This window comes from Salvia splendens, chromosome 5 (assembly GCF_004379255.2).
Source record: "Salvia splendens isolate huo1 chromosome 5, SspV2, whole genome shotgun sequence".
Lineage (NCBI taxonomy): Eukaryota > Viridiplantae > Streptophyta > Magnoliopsida > Lamiales > Lamiaceae > Salvia > Salvia splendens.
The window spans coordinates 36841364-36868482 of record NC_056036.1 but is presented as its reverse complement, the minus strand read 5'-3'; the positions used below and the strand labels follow the sequence as shown (position 1 = coordinate 36868482).

Genomic DNA, 27119 nt, shown 5'->3' with positions numbered 1-27119 from the left:
CGTTTTAGCTATTTTTGGGTCATGGTCCCCACTGTTAGTTGTTTCCTGTCTAACTAAATTAGGTAGTCGTTTACACGGTCTAGTAAGTGAATTTAATATACCGAAGTCTTGATGATGTTTGATCTCAGCATGTTTACAGTTTTCTAGGTCTAGTGTTTACATTTCCTGCCTAGGTCTAGTAGTAGTAATACCTCAACCCTGTTTGCGTGGCAGCAGCCGCTTTTGTCAAGAGTCTCTAAATGTTTTCTGACGTGTCCATCTTCGTGGGATCGACCCCTGCTTCTCTATACTAAATCATAGTATTCGGGTTGAGGGATCTTTGAAGGGGAGTTAGTGTGTCCAACGACAGAGCATTCCGTGTTCTATTGAGTTCCTAGACCAAGTGATCTAGTGGATTCATAGGACCTGACATCTCGACCTAGCACATCGCATTTTCACCACACACGCAAACCACGCACTTCACTACACCATTCAACACATCATTGAAGAGGGATAAAGAATAGAGCACGTTCAAGTCGTTATTGGATCCGGCAACACCGAAATATGCATGCCAAATCCATAGGCGGTAGTCGGCGACCGCTTCAAGGATAAGTGTTGGGCCGCCGCCTTTGTGGCCGCTTAAGTGTTGTCCCCTCCAAGTAGTCGGGCAATTCTTCCACCTCCAATGCATGCAGTCAATGCTACCAATCATACCGGGAAAGCCATGGACTGTTTCGTGAAGACGAAGCAACCGTTGGCAATCATCGGTGGTGGGTGCCCGAAGGAATTCATCACCGAAAGCTGAACGAACGCCCTCGCCAAAATTTTTAAGACAAAGGATTCCAGTGGACTCACCGACATGCAAATACTCGTTGAAGAGATCGGCCGTTTGCCCAGTAGCGAGTTGTCGGATGGTACACGTACACTTCTGCAACGCCGAGAGACTTTGCCGACCGGCTGCATCTGGACCTGTTTGGAAGTATTCAACACGGGCGGACAATGTGTTGATAATACGCATGAACAAGCGCTTTGACATGCGAAAACGGCGCCTAAAGTAATCTTCCGAAAACCGCGACTGGTCAGAAAAATAGTCGGCAACGAGCCTTTCGTGGGCTCCCTCCCGGTCACGATGGATGTAGCGGCGAGTTGATCTAGTTGGTTGAAGAGGAGGGGTGGGGGTATTCGCTGCGACATATGCTTCATAAGCGGCACGATGTTGTTCTTAGTATTCTTGTTCTTCGCGCTCCGCTTCCGCAATGAGATGGGTGAAATTCATTTGAGGTTTTGAGTGAGAGATGAATGTGTAGATAAGTTGTATGAAAAATATGAATGAGAGATGATTTGATGTGAAAAATGGATGATGAATGTATGTATTTATAGATGATTTTGGGGAAAAAAATAAAAAATAAATTTAAAAAACTATAGAAAAACGGGCAAAAAACGGCCATTTTTTTGAGATTGTGAAAATATTTTTTTTTGGTATTATTTTCGATTTAAAAAAAATTAATTTTCCAACGGATATGTCGTTGGCCAATCAGAACGTGCCACGTCGCCTGGTCGCTGGCACGGACGTGCTCGATGCATCGAGCAGCGGCGGACAGCGTCTCGATGCCGCTGGCACAGACGGGCGGACGGCTGTATGCTCGCCGATGTGGATGCTCTAAGTACGCATTTAATGAATGGAAGCACTAACAACATCACAATTATAATAACTGGACTTTTCCTTAGAAATCAGTTAACTGCAATTGAACTTGAATCACAAATTTCATTTACCGATTAGGTAATAACTAACTTTATTCGATTCGGCTAACCAATATCTAATCGAATTCTCATACTTAATAGTTTTACTTTTGTCTACACTTTCTCCATTTTTCCAAATAATAAATATCATTTGTTAGACGAGCACATTTTAATTGTCATATCTTTATTTCAAGACAATACAAAATAAAATTCAGATAATTTGAAAATTCATGTATTTGAACAAAATTACAAAAATGTGAAAGTAGAAGTTGCAATATTCCTGCAGAATTTCAGGCTGTAAAGCAAGTCAATCGATTTTCTTTTTCTCTCTTGGAATAGATACGAAAAATAAAGAAATTAATCCTCCTCCATATTAATGCACAACAACCATAAACAAGAATCCTCTCAAAATAAACCAAATGATACAATTAGACCCATAAATACAATCAAGTCCAAGGTAGCTGTCAGCACAGACGAACCTGAGCTACCGAGTGAGGGAGCCGGAGAAAGAGCTGCACCATAAACAAAACATGTGATACAAAAGCTTTTCATTACAAGAGCAAAACAAAAGGCAATAAAATATTATATCAAGCATGGGAATTAAGAAAGTTGTGTTAAAATCCACTAATTTTTAATCGAGGAGACGCACATGCGCAGGTGGAAAGGGAAGGAGGAGTGGAGAGAAGGCAGGCGGCGGGGAGGGTGAGGGCTTTGGAGACATTGAGGGTGATGCCGAGCTGGGCGCTGTTTTTGAAGGCGTCGCAGAGGCATTGGGGATTGCTCTCAACAACTATTTTCAGGCCGGAGCAGCACGTGCTCTCTGGCGTCTGCGCTGTGCCACCCACTGTTACGAACGGCAGGCAGTCCACCATGTTCGCCACCAGGCTCGAGCAGTCCGCTGCCGGGGGTGGAGCCGAATGCACCGATTTCAACAACATGCACAGCAGCACCAGGAATGCAAACAAGGAAGCTGCCATTGTAGAGAATGAAGAGAGAGAGGAGTTATTTGTGGAGATGGCTTTTGTGTGAAAATTGGAGCTATATGGGGAAAGGGTAAAAGGGGGAATTGGATGGCTTGGTGGTGGGGTGAGATGTTATTGTCAACAAAATTAGTCGTTTTCCATTCATAAATTTTGGGCTTAGTCGCTTATAAAATCACCATCAAAGTGATTTTGAATGTTTTAGATACTACTACTACTAATATTCATTCATTTAGTCAATGTAACATAGGAGTAGTGCAGTAGTATTTTAAATTCAGCAGTTGTCAACGTCTTGATCAGAATCGTTTACTCCATTATTCTTTCTTAGAAAAGTCACCCTATCTTTGAGAGTCATGCCTTTAAGTGAGAGAGAGAGTTAGAGCCATGCAATTTTTCCACAGGTCTGCTCACTACAAGAAAGCCATCTCCCTTTAAGAGGAATATATTCATAGGAAATATGGTTTTGTGCCCTTTGATGATTTGATCACATGGAAAGGCATATATGATGAAGAGCATAAAAGTTGTCTTCGGACCATTGTTGCAAACAAAGAACATGTCGATTTATAACTTGAGAAATTTGTAAAATACTATATGCAGAAAAAATAGTAGGGAACTAGTGAGAGATTTCAACAGAGTTGGAAACAGTGAAATGCTGACCATATTGAACAAAGCGTAGGGAGGAGCAATAGAGCGTTATCGCCTTTGCACAACAGACACAATAACTGCCACGTCGTCTAGCTTGCCACCAGAGTATCCTGGGAATCCGGCTGCCTGAGCTTCATCGGCAAATGGACTTCTTGCATAGGCAGAGCTACTCACCTCTTGTGCCTTCTTCGCCAGCAACTCTGCTATTTCCTAAAAACATGGCCGTATAATGAAAATTAATATGGAGAAAATTCTTGGATCATTGAGATATCCAGCATTTACCCACAGCTGGCAGAGCCGGAAATATAGTTTCGAGGGAGCTAATGTCGATTTTCAGCTACAAGGGTGCTAAATTTGAAAATGTTCAGAGATTTTTTTTAAAAACACCATTTAGCCTGAAGTGTTTTATTTTTTTTTAAAGTTGCAGGAGGGTGCTTGAGCTTCCCCATCTATGAGTATGGAAATTCACATATAGACCTATCCAAATCTGCAAAAATTGTACCTTGGGAGTTTTACCATCAGCAAGTGACTTAGTGGCAATCAACAATATTTCTTGATCATACAAGTTGTCGAGAAGCCCATCGGTAGCAGTCACAATTATATCCTCCTCCTCCACATCAACTTTGTACAACTGAAGCCATAAAAAGAAGACTGGGTAAACATATAAAGACACCGGCATTACTAACTACAACCAGTTTTTTACATTGCAGGTTTTAACACAGTCGTCAGGGTGATACCTGTGCAAGAGAAGAGGGGTCATCGCCTCTTTCAATTTGGACTGGTAATGAAAACACATGTTGCATCGGGGAAGACCTCTTATAAACAGCGCCATGGCGTAGAATGATGAATCCTGTGTCCCCAACATTGGCAACGTGAAGAGCCTACCACCCATAGTCATCTTAGTTTTAAAGTAGATGAGCATTGAATTTCCACACTAGACAAATTTTGAGGATTGCTACTTGGTTAACCAAAAGCAACCATGCCAGGAAAAAAAATTAAGAAGCGTTATAATTGTGCATGCATCAATACCTGACCGTCAAATTGAGCAATCAAAACTGTTGAGGAGCCAGGATAGTGTGTTTGAGCAACACTGAGATTAAGCAATTCGATGGGGTTGTTTATTGAATCGCCACTGCACTCAGTGATGAGCTTTTCACAATTTTTGATGAGCTCGTGAGCATAGACTCCAGGAATGGTCCCTAAAAATTACATAATAATAACATCTTTCAGCATGTAAGGAAGTTGAATGTGTTCCCACTTGCAAGCATGAAACAAAACTAGTAGTTAATTGTAGAAAGAGTGATGAGTTCGGGGAGAGGAGGGGAGGCGAAGAAGAGCTACAGATTAAAGCTACGAGGATGCAGTACCTTCCAACGACCACTGACTAACTCCATCAGCTACACCAAGCCATGTCACGTCAGCAATAAAATATGCATCCTCTCCACCTGTCAAGACCTGGAATTTATTATTTTTTGCATATTACTTACCCATATTTGTGAGGCTAATACATATCAAATCTAGTGCATATAAAATAACAAATTAAAATACTCCTAATAAGTTGGATGGGTACTTATTACACTGCAAAAAAAATTTCCTTTCAATTCCCATTGTATGCTACAAAATTACACCGAAGCACATACATCCATTTAAATAATGAAATGGATGCAAAAGGGCTTCAAGCAGTGTGAGTATATAATTAACTTCAGGAAGGTTTGTTATATAGCTGCTACTCTAGAAATGAAAATCCAAATTCTGAAACAAACACAAAATTGAAAAATAAGAATGGCATGCACTCAACAATGTTGTAGTTCACCACGGGCATAGATGTATGAGGAAATGATGTTACAGACGACTAATTGCTAGTATCTAATCTAAGTTCCTTGAACTAACTACGGAAATAGTTGCTTAGCTTTTTATTTATTCGACAAAATTTATAGATTATCACAGTTTAGAGGGTGCTGAAGTACCGATTAAATCCCAGTCTAGAGTTGCTGAAACATAGAGAATTCTAGTTATGAGATACCTTAAAGAACAATAGTTATGAGATACCTTAGAAGGATGTGGCAATACTGCAGCTCCAGAAGATAGAACGAAGTCTGTTACTAATATCTCCTGGCTGTTAACAACATTGCATTAGATTGTGCATATCTTGCTTGATGCCACTAGGACGAAAAGCATAGCATATCACATTTTGAATTAATATAGGAGTATTGAATTACTGGCATCTCATATCATTCTTCTTCAAAAGTAGTGGTATGATTCAACAAACGAGGGAAGCACACAGCAAAACAAGTGATTAATTGTTTAAACCTAAAAAGTCAGATATAGTATGTCAGAGATTACAAAAGGAAGACTGAGAGCTATAGTTCAAGGAAAGATACATCCTTATAGAGAACCATAAGCAAAGGTCTTCTGACTCATCACCAATATAATCAAGAAAATATACATCTGATTATTTCAATCACTCAACCAAAGAAAACAGTTTTAGCATTTATCTTGTATACTTGAGAAGCTGACATTTTGTACTGCCTGTAGGCACTTCACTAACTTAGAAACAAGTTGCATAGAAAACGATCACTGCCTGCACATAGAGGCAAAAAATTTTTTGGTGTCAGTGATAAACCTTGTTAGAGTAGATTCAGGAGCCGTCACTTCATGTACTGACGCTCCTGCAAGATCACCACCCTGCAAATAGTCATCATTCAGTCTTGACGCAAGTTGACAAAATGCATATATTTCAAACTTAAATTCTTCTTGGAAATTTGAGAGGGTAAAGAATATATCCATTATCCAATACTCAGTCCTATTGATACAGTGCACATTGGTGCTCCAGGAGAGTGGACTAACTTTTTTACATATATATATAGTCTTTGAAGTTGTGATTATGAACATTATAAGTTAAAAGGAGAAAACCAGTGAAGAGAACAATGTGATGAGGATACATAACTTCAGATGGTTATAGCATACCGGCATAAAATGTAACTTATGCTAGCCTTTCTTTCTTTTGAGGTTTTCTTTCTTTGTAATTTGGCATGCAATGGTGAATATCGTAGGGGCAAATACATCTAATTAGTTAACTTGGAATGTCATCAGGGATGTGGAACATTTCACCAGTTTGAGTGTCTTCGGTCCAAAACTAAGAACCTTGGTCCAGGGCACTCACATACTCTTTTTGCTTGTGAAGGTGGTGAAGTATAGATAGCTTACATCTAAACTGAAAATAAAATTAGAGAAGGAGGTAGATTTTGGGAAATTCATGGTTCAGTTATGGATAGATGAAAAGCTATCCATTCACCGGTCAAACACGATAAGGTTATTTGCAGAAACGTATAAAGGATCCTCCCAAAAGCCATAAAATACCAATCTACATGAACTATATGTCAATCTTAAAAAAACATAATTCAATTCAATAAGGACTAGGGCCTTTTCGAGATGAATGAATTTAGATCCAAATATTTCTACTCCATACTAACAAAATCACTTGAGATTTATTGTAATAATTTCACATTAAATGGATTTTAAATCACTCAACTTTCAATTTTGACAACGGAAAATTATGCATTTCAAGAAATAAAGAATGCAACCTAACGATTCTTAGCAAGAATAGGTAGCAGTAACATTACTTATCATGGTGAGTTATTTATTATGTGCATTGTCAGGTATATTCAAACATATATGAAATTAATAATTATTTTATCACTTGTGCATAGATTACTGATTCAACTTACTGTTGTTCGGTTCTTAGATTCCTCATTTTCCTGCAGTTCTTCCACAGTTTCAGTACCAGTTTCCTCTTCAAGCATTGGGTCAGCTTCCAACTGAGGAGACACTGTCAGTAACTGGACAGCGTCCTTTTCACTTACATATCCAACAGTCTCATTCGGCATCCCATTCCCAGAACCAGAAACCGTCTCATCAGAGCCTACGACCCAAGTCATAGATGGTCCAGTAGTAGAGGACTCATTCTCAGCTCCATGCATGTCACTTTCATTGCTATTGTTGAGTACATTTTGCATCTCAATGGCCATGATATCATTCAAGTGAGCTTCAATACTCTCTTCAGCGGCTGAATTTTGCACCTCTGCTTGTGCATTTGGTGCCTCGGTCACTTTGTACAAATTCATAGCTGGTTCTGATTGAGAGGGTGGAGACACCAAAGTATCATCACAACTTTCTTTTTCATCACCAATGGTTTCATCATGGATTGCAGTCTCTACATTCTCGAGTTCAGAAATAGGAACCACATATGGTGTGACAGCAGTCTCCATTCCTCCCTGAACATCGTCAGTGTCAAGCATAGAGATCACTGGGTCGGTCTCTGCCAATGTGGTTGCATCCGCAGTTTCTTTTCCCAAAGGTTCTTGTGCAGTAATATGATTCTCCACTTCAGGCCTCCTCTCTGCTGAACTTGATTCCTCAAGAACCTCATCTAGTCCTTGTTCCAAATCGGCAGTGTATTCAATGTCAGTATCAGGCACAGAGGTAGCATCAGAAGTTTCATTTTCCAAATATTGCTGTGCACTAATATGATTCTCCACCTCAGACCTCTTCTCCACCGATCTTGTTTCGTCAATAACCTCATCTAGACCTTGTTCCACCTTTCCAGTGTATTCTATGTCAATATCAGGCACAAAGGTAACCTCAGCAGTTTCATTTTCCAAAAGTTCTTGTGCACTAATACGATTCTCCACCTCAGGCCTCTTTTCCGCTGAACTTGGTTCGTCAAGAACCTCATCTAGACCTTGTCCCACATTGCCAGTGTATTCCAGGTCAACATCAGGCGCAGAGGTAAGGTCAGCAGTTTCCTTTTCCAAAATCTCTTGTGCAGTGATAGAGTTATCCACCTCAGGCATCTTCTCCACTGAACTTGGTTCATCAAGAACCTCGTCTAGACCTTGTTCCAAATTGCTACTGTATTCTAGGTCAACATCAGGCACATAGGTAACATCAGTAATTTCCCTTTCCAAAAGTTCTTGCGCAATAATAGAACTCTCCACCTCAGGCCTCTTCTCCGGTGAACTTGGTTCGTCAATAACCTCACCTAGACCCTGTTCCACATTGCCAGCGTATTCCAGGTCAACATCAGGTGCAGAGGTAACATCAGCAGTTCCCTTTTCCAAAAATTCTTGCGCAGTAATAGAACTCTCCTCCTCATGCCTCTTCTCCACGGAACTTGGTTTGTCAATAACCTCATCTAGACCTTGTTCCTCGTAGTCAGTGTATTCCAGTAGGTCAACATCAGGTACAGAGGTAACGTCAACAGTTTCCTTTCCCAACAGTCCAGGTGCAGTAATACAATTCTCCACCCCAGGCTCCTTCTCCACTGAACTTGGTTTGTCATCTCGACCTTGTTCCCCATTCCCAGTGTATTTTATGACTATATCAGGAGATGATATAACGTCAGTAGTTTGATTTTCTGATAATGCTGCTGTAGTGTTATCAGGAGTATAGGTAATGTCAACAGGAGAATCCTCATATACTTCATTTATACCTTCCTCCACATTTCCAGTTGGCTGTATTTCAACATCAGAAGTTGTGGTACTGCCAACGATTTCTTTTTCCAACAAATCTACTGCTGAAATTTCACTACCGAGTTCGGAGCTTTTACCAATTACAGAGGCATCCACAGGAGAATCCTCATAATCTCCATCTAGACTTTCCTCCACCTTTCCAGTCTTGTCTTCATCAATATCAGCGGAGCTGATGTCATCACTTTCCTTTTCCAGTAAGCCTAAAGTAGTAATATCATCCAACACCTCTGAACTCTGATTGAGTATGGCTGCATCAGCTGGGGAATCCACATCCTCCTCCTTTAGACATTCCTCCACACCACGAGTAGAAGTTTCCTTTAATGATTCCTCACCAGACACCTCAACTGTAGTATTCTCTATTTGGAAGCTCTCATCAGGTATAGAGGCCTCCACTAGACTTAAATCCTTGTACTCTTCATTTACACCAATCTGTTCTACATCTAAAGCCGGAGTAGAAATACCCACAATTTCTTGGTTGGAAGTTAAAACAGGCAACTCAGTCTCAATAGGGATTTCACTCTCTCCTTCAACAGCAATGAGGGTATTGCTACTACTAACTACTGAATCAGCGCGATCACTGACTTCTGTCGAGCCAGAGACAGCCGCCTTGCTTTCATTCCCACCTTCCATAACCTCCACCATACTAGATCCATTTGTGTCATCTCCTTCTATTTCCTCCTTCAGAGTCTTGGCTTCTTCCGTTTCAACATTTTTCACTACCTCACTTGGGTCCCCAAACCGGAACAAGAAGCTACCATCGGAATGCTCTGCAAATATAATCATAAGCAAAACAACAACAACAACAACAGCTAGAATATAACATCACAAACAATTCCAAAGAAACATGAGCTATAACTAATATTTCTGATAGATTACTTCATGGACAAACTGTAACCTAGGTCCATCACACAGCAAAAATAAAAGCGATCAATGCAAAAAATCAAACTTTGAGCAAAATCATAAAATGAGAAGGGGGAATCATGGGAATTTAATGGAAAACAGAAATGTGGTGGGCGTACTGTGAGTTGAAATGATGACATCAGTGTCCGAAGCAGAAGCCGCGAAAGGAGAAGGTTTGAAGAGCAGCGGAAGATGAGGTGGATGGCTCTTGATTCTAGAGATTCTTGAGTAGTGGGAGTGGAGTCGTTTTGGAGGCAAAAACAACGGCAAGAAACTGCAGGAAAGGTCAGCCATTGCTGCTGACAAAAGGGTCACCGAATTTTAGAGTACATGATTATAGAGAAAGATGAATTTTAATGGTGCTTATTTTGGGAATGTGTATCCATTATGTGCAGTGCAAGGGGTGACGAAGAGATGTGTGGAGTTAACAAGTGGATACAAAATGGTGGGAAAAATAAAATGATAGAAACCAGGCAAAATAAACATTAATTACCATTCCTATTGGGAAATTCATTATACTAGTCTAGTCCGAGAGAGATAATTTAGTTTAAAAACTCTACATTTGTTGGTTATACAACTGATACTCTCTACAAGATAAGTCTCATACAAGTGAAAATTGAATCAGGATGGATTTATTTATTTATTTATTTATTTATGTGAATCATCTGCAAACAAGTGTTTATATGGGTCGTTTATTTTCCAATTGTCATTTAGTCAATGCAATTTATTTTGAAGTATTATTATTGATACTTTTGCCTTTCTTGATCACACATATGCCATGTTACATTGTTACCCATGTTGCTACAAACAAGTGTAGATGGTTTCATTTACTAGCAGTGGCATCCAAACTAACCAACGCCACCGAAATAATGAGGGCTATATTTTATCAAAACTAAAAATCTCTCAATTAGTTTGGACAATTGTGATGGTTTTGATATGTACTGGGACCAGGACCTGTGTGGGTGCTGGCCAGAGAAATATGTTGACAATTGTTTATAGAGAGTAATAAATTTAGATGGTGATTTAGTTCTGATATAAGCCTAATATTCAATTTATGCCAGTGATCCCACCATTTAAATATTTTATACGAACATGTCTCAACATTAAAGTAGTTTCAAAAAAATTACTCCAAATTGCAAGTAGATTGAATACCATGAGAGGCCAAGAGGATTAATGTGTGACTTTCGAGGACAATGATTGATTTACCAATTCAAAGCAACATAGAAACTTCTTGATTTCAATATTTGGAGAAGATGTATGTAGATAGGGAATAAAAATGATGAAAAATATATTTGTACGTATGACTTATGGAATCATCGCATTATTTGCATATAATATATATGCCCCCATCTCATCAACATTTTTCTTTTCTTCAACAAACAAAATCAAAAATCAAAAAGTCATATTATTCAAAATCCTAACAACATTCATTCCCTCGTATTTTAAGACATATTTTCATTTGAAATAAAAATATATACCCATTCTTTGTTTGCTGCCTGTAAATGATCGATGGTTTCATTGAAACCAAATTTATCCTAAAATCTAACTCATGGCAAATGTTTGAACTGAAATATTTTATTACTATGGGAGCATGTAGAATTACATGGACAGTTCAATATCGATTCTTATGAGAAAATCGGACTTCTAGGCCAGTTGGCTATAGAAATAACGGAAATGTACCCGTTTTGTTATCTGTTCCATTTATGAGAAAAACGTCAACCGCATTGGCGTTTCTATAAGTAAAAACGCCAACAAAAATTGCGGGTTTTAATTTAAAACGCCAACTACGTTGGCGTCTTTTAATTGCAACGTATTTTAGTCGTATTTTTTATAAATACAGTATTGAGTATAAAACGCCATTCGCATTGGCGTGAATAAGAGAAAACGCCTTTTTCGTTGGCGTTTTTATTCAAGTAAAAACGCCGGGTAGAATGTCGTTTTGATAAAATACGCCAACCTGGTCGGCGTATTTCAAAGAAAACGCCACTGTCATTGGCGGCTTTATACAGATCTGATATATCCCCTTCTCCTCCCCCAAATCGCGAAAAACTCAGCCACAACACACACACAATCGCGATTTTATCTGCTCCACCGAATTCGCCCTCCATCCATCTATCGGTGCTATTTTCCCCCAAATTTGTATATTATTTTCGGTTAGTATGCTTATCTTTTACATTATTTGAGTAATTGTTGGATAGTTAGCTAGGGTTTGTAATTGGTTGTGAATTGAGTTGAAATATTGTGCAGAATTATTATTGTGTAGAATTATTATTGTGTAGAATTATTATTTAGCATATTTGGCTCACTCTACATAATGATGAATATAAAAATAATACATATTTATTTGTGTTTTACATTATTGCAGATAGTATGACGTGGTGTGTCAATTTATATTGGGGTGGAAAGATAATTCCCGGAGCAGTTATTTCGTATGATCCTCCTTTTGCTAAAGGATTCATTATGTTGGATGAAACAATTTCGTACGATGAGCTTGTGGAAAAAATTTGTGAAAGGATGGGGATAATCATATATGAAAACAACATTCAAATAATATGGAAACGTACAATATGCTTTGGAGCCGGAGTCACGTTTGTAGGTGTTCTATTAGACGAAGTATGCATGCAACTAATGTTTAGTGAGAGTATGGTTATTGGAGGTCTAATTGAATTATATGTTGAGTATTCGGCAATTACTCAACATCATAGTCATCATGTCATAAGTTATAATGTTGGTACGTCTACGAGAGCCCAAGAAACATATTTTGCTGCAACACAAGATTTTGATGTTGGTACGTCTACGAGAGCCCAAGAACCATATTTTGCTGCAACACAAGATTTTGAAGCTGGAGGCGTGCATTTAGGGGAAAGTGACAATTGTGATGCGGTTGAGGACGTAATAGGTCCTGATAAAGCCGACTTTCTTGATCCACAATCACCTTATTATTCTAAAGATTCCGACCCGGTTAGTACAGACTCAGATGATGATCCGTCGGATGATGAACAATTTGTTGCTTCAAGACCATCCATTCCACTTGGAGAAACAACAGTTGGAGAAACATCAGTTGGTGGAAGGGCAGTTGGAGGAAGAGTAGTTCCACAGTTCCCACAGCGTGGAATCAACTATTTTCGTACCTTACCAGGTCCATATGATAGTTTTGATCACAAAAACTTTGAACGTGATGATCCCAGTGTGCATTATTGGAGTGAAAAAGATCCTAGCAATGTCGGTTTGCATACTAAATTTAGAACGAAGTTGGAATTGAAGGCAGCTGTGACTCATTGGCATTTGGAAAAAATCCGACAATATACAGTTGCTGAAAGTAAAGGAAAGAGATGGCATGCAGTTTGTAAGTGGCCACGAGGAAATCCGAAGGATACCTCATTACCGAAATGTTTGTGGGAGTGCCGAGCAACACTGAGAAAGCATGATGAACACTGGCAAATTAGAGTGTTTAGCACTGCTCATACTTGCATGGGGGATCGTAACTATAATGGGCATGCTAATCTTTCATCGGGTATGATAGCGTTGAGTGTTCGACATCAAATAGAAAACGATCCTTGCTACAAGGTAAAAGCAATTGTGGCGGATATTGAAAATAGATTCCATGTCAAAGTTAGTTACAAGAAAGCATGGTATGCTCAGAGGACAGCGATTGAGCTTGTATACGGTGGATGGGAGTGGTCGTTCAAAGTGTTACCAGCTTATTTGAATGAAATGCAAAGACAAAATCCTGGCACAATTGTGGAATGGTTGCATGATGACATATTAAGCAATGGTATGAACAAGGTATTCAAGTACGTATTCTGGGCTTTTGGACCAGCTGTGGAGGCTTTTCAACTATGCAAACCAGTTTTAACGGTTGATGGAACTCATCTACGTGGACGATGTCGAGGTAAAATTCTTATTGCCGTTGGATTTGATGCTAATAAGAAATGTTTGCCTGTTGCATATGCCATTGTTGATGAGGAAACCAAAGAAAGTTGGAATTGGTTTATGGAACGCATTAGACTTCATGTAGCAAAACATGAAATATGTGTCATATCTGATAGGCATGTGGGAATCATAGATGCAATGAATTCTCCCATATGGAAAGAAGAACCCAATGTGGGTCATCACAGATTTTGCTTGGTACATGTTAGAAAGAATGTTTTGCAGAATCACAAGGGTATCATGGTCAAAAGACTTGTTTGGAAAATTGGTATTGCTACCAAGAAGCGCAAGTTTAAGGTCAGACGTCGTTTACTTCGAAACGTCAACACCGAGGCTTTGCAGTACCTTGATGCTGTGGAGTTAGAAAAATGGAATCTGGCGTATGACAAACACAAAAGATGGGGTGAGGTGACCACTAATATGGTGGAATCTTACAACAATGTGTTGAGAGGCGCAAGACAACTCCCAATTAAAGCTTGCATTGATATGATATTCTGGAGGACAATAGAATGGTTCAATGACCGGTCAATTGCATCAACACAGTGTGCCACACCACTTACCCCGTGGGCGCATGAAAAGGTGTGCAAAAATGATGCAAAAGGTCAATTACATAATGTGAGAGCACCCAACACAATTGCAGGCCATTATGTGGTTCGAACAAAGTGTCGAATTGGTGGAAAGGGCGCTAATAAGTGGAAGGTAAAGTACTTGGAGTCGCACTGCAAATGTCAAAAGTGGCAGATGTGGAGACTTCCATGTTCACATGCAGCGGCAGTTGCGCGGTTTAGAAACGACAACATGCTGTCGCTTGTTGATCCCGTATACCACACAAGTGTTTGGGTACACCAATATTCTACGGTGTTCAATCCACCCAGACACCAAGATTATTGGGCCGTTCCTGAATGGACTTTGCAATGTTCACGAGCTCAGTTAATGCCTAAAAGTCACGGTCGATACCGTACTACTAGGATTCCTAATCAGATGGATGTCCGAGAAACTGACCAGCCACGAGCCCAACGCCGATGTAAACATTGCCGTCAACCAGGTCACGACAGGCGCAACTGCCCAAATGCTCTTTCAAGGATGGATACTCAGTTGGTAGATGATGCCGCTGACGATTTTATGCCTCTACCTCCACCAAGATCTGCAGTTCGAGGTCGTCATTCTGTCAGCCACACTGCTGATGCCGATAACGATTTTCTTCCTCCACCTCCACCAAGATCTGCAGTTCGAGGTCGTCATTCTGTCAGCCACACTGGTGGTACAGGCGAAGACATCGGTCTTAGTGATGTCCAACATTCTCCAGCTCGGGCTTCTGTGCAAGACGAATTTTTCGGGGTTGATTTAGAGAATGTCGTTGTGCAAGATACTCATCCGTCTAGACTCTCAACCGCCAGAATCGGGAAGGGTATCCGTAGCTTTTTTACGCGGAAAAGGCGAGACAATTGAACGTTTAACAACAATTTAGTCGAATTGAACATTGTTTTGTTTATAATCCTCGGTCTTCTGTTTGGACTTATGTATTGTGTAATATTTGGACTTCTGTATTTATGGCTGGCGTTTTTTCTCTGAAACTTTGTCGGTTTTTTATTCAAAAACGCCAATGAAGTTGGCGTTTTTATAGAAACACACAAATGTGGCTGGCGAGTTTTTACAGAATGTCTGGTTCTTTCGTCGAAAAAATTGGCAAAAATTTATCCTTCTTAGAGACGCCAATGTGATTGGCGTGTTAGAAAAACGCCACTGTAGTTGGTGTGTTTGCATAAAAAACGCCATTGTGATTGGCGTGTTATGAAAAACGCCAATGTGATCGGCGAGTTTTTACAGAATGTCGACTTCATTCAATGAAAAAATTGTCTAAAATTTCTCCATCTTAGAGACGCCAGTGTGATTGGCGTTTTTCATAAAAACCGCCACTGTAGATGGCGTGTTTGTACAGAATGTCCGATTCAAAAGGCCCTTTCCTCTATCTCTTTATTCTCTTTTTTCATTTGAATTAGGGAGTACTAATTTCATTTATCCAAAACAATGAAAAAACACCAATATCAAGAGGATGTATCAAATTCCTAATATAAAAAGTTCAGACGTCAGGGAGAGTGTCGTTTTTAATAAACCATAACAATGTTCAACTGGAGAAATTAACACAAAAATTGTTATAAAGCTATAATGATCAATTCAACTAAATACTTGTTAAATGTTCAATCGTCTCGCCTTTTCCGCATAAACAAACCACGGATTCCCTTCCCGATTCTGGAGGTAGGGAGACGAGACGGAGGAGTATCTTGCACAACCATGTTCTGTAAATCAGCGCCAAAGAAGTCATCTCGCACAGAAGAACGAGGTGGAGATTGAGGGACATCACTTAGACCGATATCTTCACCGGTTCCACCAGTGTGGCTAACTGAATGCCGTCCTCGAACGACGGAGCTTGGTGGAGGTGGAGGCATAAAGCTGTCATCGGAATCCGCTACCATCCTTGCGGATGACGACTCTTCACCCACTTTCTTCTTACCACACCGCTTCCCTTTTTGCCTCACGGGCATGTCAATGTCCAGCTCAGACCGCTGGGAAGGACGGCAGTCCATCATCTCAGGTTCCCCAGATATGTGCAGGCCGTCTTCAACCATCCTCGAAATAGTGTACAAAGCCAGATGTCCTGACATGTGTTGCTCACTAAGATAGTGGCGTATTCTGTGCAGCGTCTCCACCTATAATTTTTAAAGTTAAATATATTTCATCATATGAAATAAAATAATGAATAGTTGTTTCAATTTACCGCGTAGTTATGAGAGGCTGCCGTTTGCTGGAAGCCCTCCTGAGCATGCACGTCAGGTTTTGTTATGTACACCACGGTTATCTGGCGAAACCAATCCATGTACTCATCAAGTGCAATAGGCTCCATTGAGTACTCCAAATCCACGTACACCGTGTCGTGCCTATGATCCCAAGCCTGTAAATGATTGGTGTGCCGTCAACCCAATTCCGTCCAGCTTTGCCACGTCGATCCTGTTTCAAAAAATCAGCACCGTGGAACCTGTTGACAAGCGGGATATAGGGTTGGACAATCCCAAATTGTCGCAACACTCGCTCTGGCACGTATGGCTCGACCAGATTCCAGCAAATAATGGTTGTGCTCGACGTCCATATAGGACGACCGGCAACACAAACATCCGGCAGGTTTCGGTGGACATACGCCCTCCAAATAAACTACATAAGACACAAATTTAGTCAAAACAAGTTCAACCAAAACGTCATACAAACACCAATTTAGGTTACGTAAATTACTTGGTCGGCATGCATTCTAGAGAATTGCTCTCTGAAAGTTTCAATGCAATGCCCGGGTGCTTTTACATAAGAGGTCGGACCAGTCCATCTACAAAAAATGAATTATGAGCGAATAACACTGCAATTATTAAAAAATATGCTTTAAAAATTAATTAGTTAACAACTTACACGATTGCACATGGTAGGTAGTCTATAGGCACGGGATTTTGCATTGTCGGCCTAATAATTGGGATTCTCTCCCAAGCCCACAACTGTAACAATGTAAGAGCACCCCCAACATCGGTCCTCTTACCAAGTGCAGCTTCATATAAATTATGGTACAAGCATGCAAGAGTCGCACCACCCCAGCTATAGGTACTACATCGTTCTATATCTATGAAAACTTGAATGTAGAAAAATGGAATTTTATTACCAGATGCGTTAGGGATCAACAGACCACCAAGTAACAACAGACAATACACACGAGCACGTTGCGCGTACATGTATTCTTCGTGATCATCACTCAACTCAATCCTCAATTGAGCTGATAAGGCTGTCTGCTTCCAGTTCATTTCTTTCAAATCAACTTGATCTGGAATAAAGCCAAGAAAATCCAGACAAACCTCCTTCCAATGGTTTACATCCTTAGTGGGGATGTAACCCGTCAGAGCTTCACCGTCAGTGTTGAGGCCCCACAAGACCTCCACGTCTTCTAATGTCACAGTCGCTTCACCGTCTGGAAAGTGAAACGTGTGCGTCTCTGGCCTCCAGCGTTCAATCAAAGCGGTGATGAGATGGTGGTCAATATCTTTCGGTTTACCACACCTCAACATCCCGCCAAACCCCATCCTGTCTACAATCGCCAAGACACGAGGATGTATGGGAACATCCCAAATGATACCTTCGTACCTTCTGCAGCGTAGGTCTTGTGAGGGTTCTCCAGCTCATATATTGTTAGAGACGTGTTGTCTCTGAAAATATAGTACAGATGGGTCCTCAGGACCACATAATAGTCTTCTGCGAGCACTAGAAGATGATGCCATAATTCGCCTACACAAAGTTACGCAAAATTAATAACAATTCGCCTACACAATATTACACAAAACAAACTAACCAATATACATCGACATAAACAATTTCAATAATTTGTGAACATTGAACCCAAATAATGCAATACACTTTAAAACTCATATAAATCATAACAAGTTGCCCGAATTTTAAGCAAGAACAACATTAGGGTTTAGGTTGTTAATCCATATTTATACCCTAACTCAACACCAATATCTCAACTATTAAGCAACAATAATGTCATCCAAACAATCAAATATGCTAAATAATAAATCTACACAATATTTCAACACAATATTTCAACTCAATTCACAACCAATTACAAACCCTAGCTAACTATCCAACAATTACTCAAATAATGTAAAAGATAAGCATACTCACCGAAAATAATATACAAATTTTGGGGAAAATAGCACCGATAGTTGGATGGAGGGCGAATTCGCGTGGAGCAGATAAAATCGCGATTGTGTGTGTGTTGTGGCTGAGTTTTTCGCGATTTGGGGGAGGAGAAGGGGATATATCAGATCTGTAGAAAGCCGCCATTGGTATTGGCGTCTTCTCTTAAACTCGCCGACCTCGTTGGCGTCTTTTATAAGTAAAAACGTCAATCCCATTGGCGTGTTACACTCGAAACTGTATTTATAAAAAATACGACTAAAATACGATGAAATTAAAAGACGCCAACTTTGTTGGCGTCTTTATGTTAAACACGCCACTATTGTTGGCGTGTTTTACTTATAAAAACGCATATGCGGTTGGCGTGTTTCCCATAAATAGAACAGATAACAAAACGGGTACATTTCCGTTATTTCTAAAGCCAACTGGCCTAGAAGTCCGATTTTCCCGATTCTTATTGTACTACTATTCAATGATAAAATCTCACAAATAAAAATGCTAAAAATTGAAATGATAGTTATATCAGTAAAAATGCCCAAAAATATCATATTCAGAGATGATTTGTAGCCTCAAGTAATCAAACATGGAAGGAAGATGATGTTTTTTACTCTATTGGAGGACGAATTGTAATTTCAAAGCGTATATTAAAAAAAATACTCCATATACTCCCTTCGTCTGTGAATAGGAGTTTCATTTGAGTTCGTGCAGTTTAAGAAATATAAAAAAAGTGGTTAGAAAAAAATAGTGGAATTTGAGTCCTATGTTAGACATACTTACCATTTAAAGTAAATTGTGACTATTATCGCCGGACAGACCAAAATTAAAAAAATGGGACTCCTAATTATGGACAATAAGAGTATCCCTAAAATGACACCATTTGAAGTCTTCTTCATCAAAAAAGTTACGTACTATATATATCGAGTGGTGACTAACAATATTTATGCCCAACCTTAAAGAAATTTAGGCCCTCCGAGCATCCGCAATGGCGGACTTCCAGCCGGACGTCGGATCGGCGTGCCGGATGTCCGCGCGGGGCGTCCGCCATTAGGCGAGAAGAGACAGATGCGGACGTCCGTCGCGGATGTGAGGTATCTGCGGCCTTCCGGCGACGTCCATCGGGACGTCCGCCTAGGGGTGAGCAAAAAAAACCGGAAACCGAATATCCGAACCGAACCAAACCGAAATTTTGAAATTCGGTTCGGTTATTTCGGTTTTTCGGTTCGGTTTGGTTTTGAAAATAGAAAAATTTTGGTTTTTCGGTTCGGTTCGGTTCGGGCGAAGAAAAAAACCGAAAAACCGAATAACCAAATTATATATATTCTATTAATTTAATATATTATATATAATATATAGTATATTATTTTAATAAATTCTACTATATTATATATATTATATGTATTATTAATTTTATATTATATATACATATTCTATTAGTATATATAAAATAAAATAAATTACACACACATATATATATTAATATTATATTTATTTTTTCGGGTTTTTCGGTTTTTTTCGGTTTTGTTCGGGTTTTTCGGTTTTTAAGTTCGGTTTTTGGTTTTTCGGTTTCGGTTTTTCGGTTTTTTCGGATTCGGTTCGGTTTGGATTTTGAACTAAATTCAGTTTTTCGGTTTTGGTTCGATTTTGACAAAAAACCGAACCGAAACCCGAATGCACACCCCTACGTCCGCCATTGCGGTGCCACGACGGACGTCCCGATTTTTTATTTAAAAAAAAAAACTCTATATATACGGCTCGTTGCAAACTCTATATATACCATTTTTAAAAAAAAACTCTAACGCATGTATTATCGTCGAAAATGAAGGCCTAAAACTATAGAGATTCAAGGCATAACATGTACTTTGTTAGAATCGTTTTTTGGTTTGGGATTATTTTTTTTGTGAACTATTTACTTTTTTTAATTTAAATATGTATGTTTTTTAAAAATAAAATCGTTGCATTTTCCCCGTATTCATGTCGAAATTTTAATTCCTTAAATTGCATATTTGTGAATTTTTATTATTGTGGACGTCCGTCGGGATGTCCGCGTGCAGTGTGATGTCCTTATGACGTGGCAGTGCAATGAGATGTCCTTATGATGTGGCAGGAGGTGTTTTTGGGATGTCCGCCGGGATATCCGCCCCATTGCGGATGCTCTAACAATATGGGAAGGTCGACCACATTTCATTAAATTTGGTAAAGCTAAAATAATTCCCTTGCTCAATGCCTCTTAGCATGCTCACATTGCTAGTCAACAATCCTATTATTTGATGGACTACAAAAGATTTTGTTTCATGATATGTTATTGTGTTGACCGGAATAATTTACTACTCCCTCCGTCTCCCAAATATTGTCCCACTTTGACCCGGCAAAGATTTTAAGAAATGTAATGAAAAGTGAGTTGAAAAAGTTAGTGAAACGTTGTCCTATTTTTATATAATAATTTTATAATAAAATGTGAGTAGGAATGAGTAAGTGAAATATGAGGAGTAAGTGGAATATGAGGTCCACTGCCAAAAATGGTAAAAAGTGAAATGAAACAAATTTTATAGGACGGACGGAAAATGAAAAATGAGACAAACTTTCAGGGACGGATGGAGTAGTTTAATAATGACTCTTGTGTTACGGATTTAACCTTATTTCTATAACAAACATACTTAGGAACCAATGTAATTTCCAGATATGTAATCTCGACCGAGCACCCAAATCATAAGATTGTAAACATTGTAGACGATTTTTTGTGCGCTTGAAGTGGTCGAGAACTCTACCATCACATGAAACAAAAAAAATCTATAAACAAGTAATGGAAAAGCTTGTGGTCCACGTGGACGAGGTGAGGATGGATTTGTTAATCTGATTGGTGAGAAATCTATCCCTTGCATATCATCAATCCTACGTGGCACCCCACACGACTCATCTTTCGATTTCCTTCATGAGATATATCAATGCACCATTTGGCTTCACATCTCATACCTATTTTCCCATATCTTTTTGACAATCCAGATTCTTAGCTATCTATCTATATACAAATTAATTCAAACAAGATGGCTTCTTCCACTTCAGCTGCATTGGTAAATGGGTTGGGATCTGCCTTCTTCACCGGTGGCAAGAAGAGCCAGGCTCTCTTCTCCGCCCCCCTCGCCACCAGAGCCAACGGTGGCGCCGCCCCCAAGAGGTCTATCGCCGTGGCCGCCGCTGCCCCTAAGAAGTCTTGGCTACCTGGCGTCAGGGGTGGCGGCAACTTGGTCGACCCTGAATGGCTTGATGGCTCGTAAGTCCCTCTTACTTTGAGATAAAAGTAATAGCGCAAATTGCCAGAAAAACCACCAAGTTCGGCTACTTAAACGACATTGTTTAGTACACTCTTAGTCAGACATGTCTTTAATTTTTTCACATGTATGCGTTATATCAATAAATCCAAACATGTAACATGCTGGAATTTTCAGCATAGAACAATTAGGAGAAATGTCAAAATTGGTCATTTTTAAATTTGATACTAATATTTTTGATAATTTACCTAAAATAATTAATTTTCATAATATAAGTTATTTAATGTGGATATATATTCTCTTATTAATAAGTGTGCAAAGGTGACGGAAGACATAAAAGGAAGAATGAGTGTAGAGTGATTTTATCAATCTGTCTATTAATCCTCGAGCACGGTAATGCAGGCTCCCTGGTGACTACGGCTTCGACCCGCTCGGGCTGGGGAAGGACCCAGCGTTCTTGAAATGGTACCGGGAGGCGGAACTGATCCACGGCAGGTGGGCCATGGCGGCAGTCCTAGGCATCTTCGTGGGACAGGCATGGAGCGGCATCCCGTGGTTCGAGGCCGGGGCTGCACCTGGGGCAGTGGCGCCTTTCTCGTTCGGGACCCTGCTAGGGACCCAACTCCTGTTGATGGGGTGGGTGGAGAGCAAGAGGTGGGTGGACTTCTTCAACCCGGAGTCCCAGTCGGTGGAATGGGCAACCCCGTGGTCGAGGACCTCAGAGAACTTCGCCAACGCCACTGGCGAGCAGGGCTACCCGGGCGGGAAGTTCTTTGACCCGCTTGGGTTCGCCGGGACACTTAAGGATGGGGATTACATCCCCGACGAGGAGAAGCTCGACAGATTGAAGCTCGCGGAGATCAAGCATGCGAGGATCGCGATGCTTGCGATGCTCATCTTCTACTTTGAGGCTGGACAAGGGAAGACACCCCTTGGAGCCCTTGGCTTGTAAGGCTTAACGCCCACATTGTTGTATAAACAAACGTTTGCAATGTAGAGAGTTTGATTGATCATGGATTTGGGACTTCAACAAATTTCATATCTTGCTTGCTTGGGGAATTATTAATTGTCTAATATTGGGGTGTTTGGTTTTGAATTGATTGTTAGGGTGATTAACACATTTTGTCTTCAATGTTTACTTCGTTCATATTCCAAAATTGTCATCATAATTACGTAAATTTTGGACTATTTTTTGTTAATAAGTTTAAAGTCGTGTAGCCAGAATTTTTAAAATATGCAACATAGTATTTAATTTGACCATGAAATGAGGCTGATTTTCGAGTGATTAGTGAATGACTTGTCACCGGAATATATAGTTGAATTATTTTCAAATTTCGAATTATCAACGGCATTACAGAAATAGCTAGGGCAATTTGGTCATTCAATTAAGTAAAAAACTATGGAGTAAACGGTAAAGTCATACTATGTGATAAAGTCTTAACATAATTTCCTCCGGAGTTGGCGGAGCCTTCCTTCATTACCACCACCACCATGGACTTCCACCTCCACGGCGGTTCCCCTTCCTCCACCTCCTCTTCCTCCTCCCACCACCGCCAACACACCACCAACAATGGCCACTCCTCCGACCCTATGCACTCCTGGTGGGAGTCCATCTCCAGAGCCCGCTCCCGCATCCACCTTCTCTCCTCTCTCCTCCCTTCCTCCCCCCACCACGACCCCCTCTCCTCCCTCGCCGACACCGACCGCCCCGCCCGCTCCCTCCTCCTCTCCTCGTCCGCCTACTCTCTCCTCTCCTCCGCCCTCTCCGCCCCCTCCTCCGGCTCCGCCGACGACACCGTCTGCCACTGGCTCTACGACACCTACCTCTCCTCCGACCCCGATCTCCGCCTCGTCGTCCTCTCCACACTCCCGCTCCTCGCCTCCGTCTACCTTCACCGGATCCACCACCCCGACTCCGAAGCTCCGAGTTCCCTCTCCGGCTTCGAGGCCGTCATCTTAGCGCTCTACACTTCCGAGACGAAATCGCGCAACGGCAAGGCAGTCACCGTCACCATCCCCGATCTATCGCAGCCGTCGCTCTATCACGCTCCGCGCAACAACCCTAACTCGTCCAGCCCTAATTCGAACCCTAGCACGCCTTCGATTGGAGTTATCTCGCCGCCGCTGGAGCCGCAGATGGTGGTTAAGTCCACCAAGCGCGCTTGCATTGTTGGCGTCGCGCTGGATTGCTACTACAAGCAGATCTCGCAGATGCCGAGTTGGTCAAAGCTTGACTTATGCAATTTTGCCGCTGTTTGGGCGGGCTTGGATTGCCCCTGCACTTCAGAGTTCGACGGAAAACCAGAGAATTTTGTGGAGAAGAATGATGAGCGCCGTGAGAACGGATTTGGGGATGATATTAGGGTTGAACCAGACGAGATTGCTCATGTGGTGGTGGAGAGAGTTAAGAATTTAGAAATCGAAAACGGTAATTCAGCAGAAATCGATGAAGAGGACTTTAGAATTCCGCTGCCATGGGAATTGTTACAGCCAGTTTTGAGAATTTTGGGGCATTGTTTGCTGGGGCCTTTGAATGCTGATGAGGTGAAGGATGCAGCGTCTGTTGCTGTGCGGCGCCTATATGCTAGGGCTTCACATGATCTGGCCCCGCGAGCAATTCTAGCTACAAGGAGTTTGATCCAGCTTGATAAGGGGACGCGTGAAGCTGCCAATGCGGCAGCTGCAGCAGCTGCCAATGGTACTGGTTCGAATGTTAACACTCCCAGTAAGGCTAAGAAACCCGAGATGCTTTTAGTTTCCAAGTGATGTTACTCTGTCAGAATTTTCCTGTTCTTAACTTGCATTTGTTGTTCATTGTGAGAATGTGTGGTTTTGTGCAGATTATTAATTGTTACTAGAACTATACGTATAGATAAAAGTATTTGCTTTTGACGGAAGGTAAAGCGCCAGATTAAAGGGATATATGCTTCATGATGTTGTGTAATAGTATTATGCATTATATTGTTTATTTGATGTGTACCTATTCTTGTTCAAATGCTTTTGATTCCTGAGTTTTGTTGTTGATATGGCACTTTGGTGCAATATATAGAATTCCCATTATTTTTGTTTCTTAATTGATTAGCTTGTAATTGTTTTACTCATATTTAACATTGACGATGCCATTTGTGTGGCACTCTCTGTGCTATCTACTTTGAGTTAAATAAGTGCTCTCTTTCTCTTAGCAACAATGATTTCTGAAAAGGGAACACGAATGGATGAGTTTTCATTAGTACAACGTGGAGACGGTAGACGCGCCTATCGTTTTGACTTTAGTAGTACCTATTAGGCAACAACATTTTTCATGCTTTTTAGTTCTTGGCAATAAGTTTAGCTCAGTTTCATTCTATGTGAGAGGTGAAGCATTACTTTTGCTATTGCCCTCTATGATTTTTCAGAGTGGTGGCAGCCTGCATACTAAATCAAATTAACTAGTTATCTACTTCACATCAAATGCATATATGCATGTAACAATAAAATGTTAAGTGAATTTCTGTTTTTCAATGGCTATCTTTCGACAACGTAAATAGTTCCCCAAAATCTGTGGACTAGTGATCCTCACCCTTAAAACCAGGAAGCAAAGATTATGGAATCAAATAGAAAAGTGGTACTTATGAGTTTTGAGCTTGAGAACCCCTTGCTTCCACCCTGTTAGAGTGAGTTCTCAATGAGTGAATGACCACTCACTATGTTATACAAGAGAAACTAGGGTCTTAGGGTGATATTATATTGTTTTATCCAGTGACTGATGCAACAAGACTGAGTATCTGCACGTATTTGGAGAAAACTAAAATAAGTATGAATAGCATTTGTGGTTTTGTGTAGAACTAAGAAGGATGATTAGGATGGTAATATGTAGGTTTGAGTGTTGTTTCTCCTTAAGAGATGGCTATTCGAAGATGTGATAGCTGTAGCAAAGTTGTTGAAATGATGACCTTTGTAGGCTGGATTCCCTTAATAAGCATTGGTAAGACTTCTACCGGAGCTGAGTAAACTTGAATTGCATAAGACTTCTATCAGACTTAAGAGTACAAATGAATTGCCCACAATGCCAAGAAAACCTAAATAGGAGCAACCTTCATAGTTTAAGGAGGACGAAGTTTTGATATTACCAAACTTTGACATAATATTGAGATATCGACCTTTCAGCATCACTCAGCAGAACTTGGGATGACATTGTGGCAGCAGCGATGGCGTTTATTCCATTTGAGAGAATATAATCTATTCTGTAACTGCACTTTTTCTTGCTGACAGTTGAAATTCCATCTACAGTGATCTGCTGCTTGGCCTATAGCTAAAATTAGGATGATCCCTCCATCCTGAATTGGATCCATCACTTTCCTCTGATCTTGGGGATTTAGAACTAACATTATAGTTTATTTTCTGATTACTGGGCCGAGTCTTCTTTCTTTTTTGACTGCGGATGAGCACTTACTGCTTGAAATTAGTAGTAGTATATATGTTTGACCACTCATGGGCATTGCATGTAAATTTTACCTTACATGTTTTTGCCCTGTGTTTATGAAGTTGGAAAAATTACGTTCGGGGAGAACTAGGAAAATTCCCAAATGAGATGCCTAGACGGACCCTCTTGCCCCTAAGGCAATTAATGGCTTATAAGTCTTTTACTAATGACCCCATATTTTTTTCCAATTAATGATTCTACTTTTTTGTCATTTTGTCAATTCCTCCTTCCAATTTAACGATTGGGTCGGCCGCCAGACAGGGCAGCATTGCTACTTCAGGACGTGCGACGGCTCGGCCGCCAGCCTATGCCGGCCTTGCAGCTGGTTTTGTGGCTGCATTGTAGCAGCCGCGCCTCTCAATTTCTCTCTTTTTTAATTATAAATGACTCCCTTTGTCTAGTAATTTGTCATCATTTGACTTGGTACGGGTTTTGAGAAATGTAATAGAAAGTGAGTTAAATATGACTGTCAAATCGTGCGGGTTGGGTAGTTATCGAGTCAATCCGTTATCGACCCAACCCGACCCGAAATCATCGTGTTCCAACCCAACGGATTTGTGTCGGATTCGTGCGGATTATCATGTCATCCAAAAAAAAGTCGGCCCTCTGTTAATGATAGCAAGTTACTATACAGTATAGTTTGACACGACACGATAACTACTAAAACATTATTATACGATTAAAACATGATATTATACGATAAAATAAGATATTACAAAATTAAAATAATTATTTTCTTATATCAAAAGAATAAAATTAAAGTATAGTAGTAATATTAAATCTAAATATTAAAATTAAATAATTAAAATAATTAATTTTTTAATAAAACAAAAGTGTAAATATAATTACTATCTTTTAATTTTTTTAATTTATAAAACATAATTACAATCTTTTAATTAATAAATTTAAAGTATAATACTTTTTAAAGTATTAAAATTATAGTATAATATTTTTTAAA

At 40.2% G+C, this 27119-nt stretch overlaps 4 protein-coding genes across 6 annotated transcripts; 2 read left to right on the top strand and 2 right to left on the bottom strand.

The window, feature by feature from the left end:
- Nucleotides 1–1929: 1929 nt before the first annotated feature.
- LOC121805720 (probable protein phosphatase 2C 62) lies at nt 1930–10208 on the bottom strand. Of its 3 annotated transcripts, none has more exons than XM_042205684.1 (10): nt 9895–10205; nt 7073–9642; nt 5968–6029; nt 5394–5460; nt 4712–4799; nt 4374–4543; nt 4082–4225; nt 3847–3975; nt 3357–3554; nt 1930–2231 (listed from the first exon to the last, which is right to left on the bottom strand). In XM_042205684.1, the coding sequence occupies exons 1-9, from the start codon at nt 10067–10069 to the stop codon at nt 3393–3395; spliced, it is 3567 nt and encodes a 1188-aa protein (XP_042061618.1). In that variant the 5' UTR covers nt 10070–10205; the 3' UTR covers nt 1930–2231; nt 3357–3392. The 3 variants fall into 3 exon arrangements, with proteins under 3 accessions (XP_042061618.1, XP_042061619.1, XP_042061620.1); XM_042205685.1 differs by lacking the exon at nt 1930–2231 and adding an exon at nt 2556–2689; XM_042205686.1 differs by lacking the exons at nt 1930–2231; nt 3357–3554; nt 3847–3975; nt 4082–4225 and having other exon boundaries at nt 4402–4543; nt 4712–4789; nt 9895–10208.
- LOC121804229 (non-specific lipid transfer protein GPI-anchored 31-like) lies at nt 2125–2696 on the bottom strand. Its single transcript, XM_042203749.1, has 2 exons — nt 2369–2696; nt 2125–2231 (listed from the first exon to the last, which is right to left on the bottom strand). The coding sequence occupies exons 1-2, from the start codon at nt 2694–2696 to the stop codon at nt 2125–2127; spliced, it is 435 nt and encodes a 144-aa protein (XP_042059683.1).
- Nucleotides 10209–21396: 11188 nt separating the features above from the next.
- LOC121805725 (chlorophyll a-b binding protein CP24 10A, chloroplastic-like) lies at nt 21397–22712 on the top strand. The gene is made up of 2 exons (XM_042205694.1): nt 21397–21701; nt 22102–22712. Exons 1-2 carry the CDS (start codon nt 21475–21477, stop codon nt 22649–22651), a joined length of 777 nt encoding a protein of 258 aa, XP_042061628.1. The 5' UTR covers nt 21397–21474; the 3' UTR covers nt 22652–22712.
- A 427-nt stretch (nt 22713–23139) lies between these two features.
- LOC121802090 lies at nt 23140–24773 on the top strand. The gene has a single exon (XM_042201657.1). It carries the CDS (start codon nt 23191–23193, stop codon nt 24463–24465), a length of 1275 nt encoding a protein of 424 aa, XP_042057591.1. The 5' UTR covers nt 23140–23190; the 3' UTR covers nt 24466–24773.
- Nucleotides 24774–27119: the final 2346 nt, after the last annotated feature.